Source organism: Sminthopsis crassicaudata, chromosome 1 (assembly GCF_048593235.1).
Source record: "Sminthopsis crassicaudata isolate SCR6 chromosome 1, ASM4859323v1, whole genome shotgun sequence".
Classification (NCBI taxonomy): Eukaryota; Metazoa; Chordata; class Mammalia; order Dasyuromorphia; family Dasyuridae; genus Sminthopsis; species Sminthopsis crassicaudata.
In genome coordinates this window covers 674,725,969-674,729,400 of record NC_133617.1, presented here as the reverse complement: position 1 = coordinate 674,729,400, position 3,432 = coordinate 674,725,969, and the positions used below count along the sequence as shown (strand labels likewise).

Below are 3,432 nucleotides of genomic sequence, written 5' to 3'. Positions count from 1 at the left end.
GAAGACGCTGCCGTAAAGCGCGCCTGTGCCTTAGCCTCCTGCCCCGCCCCGCCCCGCCCCGCGCCAGAACCTGGCTGGGCTCGCGCTCGCTCTTTCTCGGAGCCGCTCGCGCTCCCGCGCCCTTCTCTCTCTCTCTTTCTCGGCCCTGCCCCCTCACCCCAGGGCGCGCGCACGCGCACGGTCGCGCGGGGCCGGTCTCGCTTGGCGGCCGTGCGGCTGGGTTTGCGGCGGCGGCGGCGGCGGCACCAGGAGCGGAATCGGACCTGAGCGAGAGGGTCTGAGAGCAGGAGCGGGCCGAGCAGCGGCAGCGCCAGCCTTAGCCGTGGCGGCCACAGGACGGGGCGCGGCGCCGGCGGTCGGGGACCGCGGCAGGGGCTGCAGGCGGCGGAGCAGCTGGGTAAGGCCGGAGTTCTGGGGAAGCGGTGGCTGCCGAGGAGGCCGCGGCCGCCGAGGCCGGCTCCGCTCGGACGGGGGCCCCTTTGTGTGGCGGCTCCCGGGATAGGGAGCTCTCCCGGCCCCCGGGAGCGCGGTCCAAGCCGGGGTTCCCCTCGCTGCCCACCCGCTCCCCTTGTTCTCCGAGGCCCCCCGCCAAAGACGGGGCCCCATCCCCCACCCTTCCGCCGAGGTCGGGGTCCCCCCTCTCCTAGAGGGTCGTCTTCCGTCCCCCCGCCGACTTGGATCCCCCTCCCCCAAAGTTGCTGAGTTTCCTAACTTTCTGATGCCCCCCACCCTTATTCTCCTGGGTTCGGCTGCGTGGGCCCCCATCTATCTCTGGTGCCTCTGTCTTCTGGCTCTGTAAAATGGGGATGAACCCCTCCGGGCGGGCTTGGTCCAACTCGGGGCAGCTCCCGGCATCCCCGAAGCCTCGGGCCGTGCCCCGGGGGGCCCGGGCTCTCCAGAGTTCGGGGAGACCCCAGCTGGATTCCAGATGTCAGTTTTCAAGGGATCCTCGCTATCCGCAGCCAGGTGTGGGGCCAGGGGGCTGTCAGAGGATGCTGGCTTGGAATCACCGAAGGGAACGAGCAGAAGGGCTAGCCCCCGGGGGAGGTGCAGCCACTGGCAGCTGCCTCCTGGGGAGACCCTGCAGACCACCTCCTTCCCCGGCTAAACAAAGAGGAGATGCGAAACTAAGCTAAAATTCTGCGAAAGTTCAGAATTCCAATCAGAACCCGTCAAACCTTCTTGAAATTCCCTCCTTAATAACCAGTTGGGCTCAGGACTACTTCCGTATTGTGTCCCTTGTTTGGGCATTTTATTTATGGTGTCAAGTAATTTTCTTTTGTTGTTTCCTCTAGTTCATCCAGTGTCAAAAATCCTTCATTTTACCTTCTGAATTTCATTCGTCATTACAGTATCCTTTTGTTTTTGATCTTGGGGATGTTGTGACCACAATTCTCCCCAGCAATGGTTTTTTGTATTTTGTTTTTGGTTTGGTCTCCCGAGCTGGTTTTTTTTTTTTTTTTTTTTTTTGTTTGTTTTTTTGTTGTTGTTTTTGGTTTGGGGTTTTTTTTTGTTTTGTGTGTTTTTGCACTTTTCAAATTGGCCTTTTAAAACTAGTGTTTTTTGATGGGTTTTTTTTCCCCTTACTTTCTGAGCAGCTGTTCCAACATATAATACTTAGAGTGTTACATGTTGTACACGATTTCCTATGTGCTTTTTTTTTTCTTTATGCAGTTGTATCAGTGACACAAACTATGTGAATTATCGTTTGATCTAGACCTTTGATTTCATTGGTGTAAGACCATCCCTATGTGGAAACTTCCCGAGTGCAGATCTGCCTCAGATCTTGTAGCTCATAGCCAGGACACTGAGGAAATGAGAGATTGGGCTGGTTGTTCGTAGGGTAGTTGTGGAGGAAAGTATTTGAACACAGATCTTCCTGACACTTCCTACTTATGTCTTATGCTACTGCTCTTGTCAATTCTTATGAAAAAGAATCACAAGAAAAACTATTGATAGATATCACATAGGAAACTCAGAAAAGTTAAGAAAAAATAAATGTACAAAGATACAAATATCTTTTATGTTATATTCATCAGTTTAGCCTCCCCTTCTCCCCTTACCGATAATCTTCTCTACATTCAGGTACCTTACCTGTACTCCCCACACACCAGGTGAATGAATCTTTTTTCCTGGTCTGTCATATTTGGAAAATGAGAGTGAAGGTATTCATTTATCATTTCTTGTTATTTGAGAAGGTCTTGATCTTTTTAGAAAAAAAAAAACAAACACCCAACATTGTTAAATATTATGTGGATCCCACTAAGAATCAATTAAATGAACTTCATGAGAATATTAGTTATGATTCTTGATTTATCATACCCTACAAGAATGTGAATACATTTTTTAGGTCTAATTTGTTTAAAAAAAAAAAAATGCAATTGATAAGTATTGTCTGAAAAGATGCTTCAGGTTAAAAAAAAATCAATAAGGCATGATTTATCACCTTTTAGTGGTTCAAAAGTCTTTAACTATCTTCTGTAGCTTTTGGAGACATATGAGGTATCTAAAATATAACTGTAATTTCTTCTGAAGGATATCAAGTTTTAATAGCTATACAGGTAAGTTGAAAAAATTTTAAGCTACTCAGAATGTATAAGGTTTCCCTATCCTCAGGGTATTCAATCCTTATTGGGTATGCAGTCCTTACTAACAGGTGGTAGATAGTAACATTTCTCTCTTAGCTTCCAAGTTTATGGCTACAACTAAGGCACTAAGACACTAAGAACTTAGCCCCAGAAATTTCCTTTATGTGTCATGGAAAAACATTGATGAAGTGTTCAATAGCCACTTTTAAAAACAAACTTCATTTCAGTACATGATATTTTTTCATAAACACTCTTATGGTTTTTGAAAATGCTTATAGATAGTATTCTCCAAAAGTGTTTGAAAGTTGTCCATAAGTGGCATTTTTTTCCCATATTTTAAAATTTAGACTTTAGTTGCTATTTTGTATACACTTCTGTAGTTACCTCATAAAAGTTACTAAGACAGATATCAAAAAATTAATTTGATCCAAACATTTCTTGATGACTGAAGATTTTTAGTTTTTTTGTGAAGAAAATCTTGGTAGGAATTTGTTTTATAGATGTTAAATAGTACTCCTTTTTCCAACTTTCCATTGTATCCCTCTTAAACAGTTCTACTTAAATACTTTCTACTATTCTCATTCCTTTTAACTTTTTCTGACCTTTCCTTTTATTTTCTCTTTTCTGTCTCTGTTCTTCTCTTTCAGTTTTGAATATAGTAACACCTTTGCCGATTCAGCACTTCTAAAGTTCTGCCTTCTCCCACTAGCTTAACTTGGCCTTCAGACATTATGAGGAGACTGGCTTTTCGAGGCGCTGGTTGTACTCTGGTAAATCTGGTAAATTACTAGTCATTTACACACCTGCTTCCTTTATTCCTGCCTCTTTATACTTACCCTTCATT

At 45.6% G+C, this 3,432-nt stretch overlaps 1 protein-coding gene across 47 annotated transcripts in view; it reads left to right on the top strand.

The window, feature by feature from the left end:
* The first annotated feature begins 174 nt into the window (after nt 1–174).
* Nucleotides 175–3,432, top strand: part of PBRM1 (polybromo 1) — a 124,194-nt gene continuing 120,936 nt past the window's right edge. For 21 of the 47 annotated variants that reach the window (XM_074283451.1, XM_074283494.1, XM_074283471.1 and 18 more), the window contains exons 1-4: nt 192–397; nt 1,296–1,351; nt 2,485–2,561; nt 3,236–3,367. In XM_074283451.1, the coding sequence (XP_074139552.1) occupies nt 3,320–3,367 (48 nt within the window). In that variant the 5' untranslated portion in view covers nt 192–397; nt 1,296–1,351; nt 2,485–2,561; nt 3,236–3,319. Of the gene's footprint in view, nt 398–796; nt 1,352–2,484; nt 2,562–3,235; nt 3,368–3,432 lie in introns of those variants that run through there. The other 26 variants (XM_074283469.1, XM_074283492.1, XM_074283456.1 and 23 more) reach the window with 12 other exon arrangements.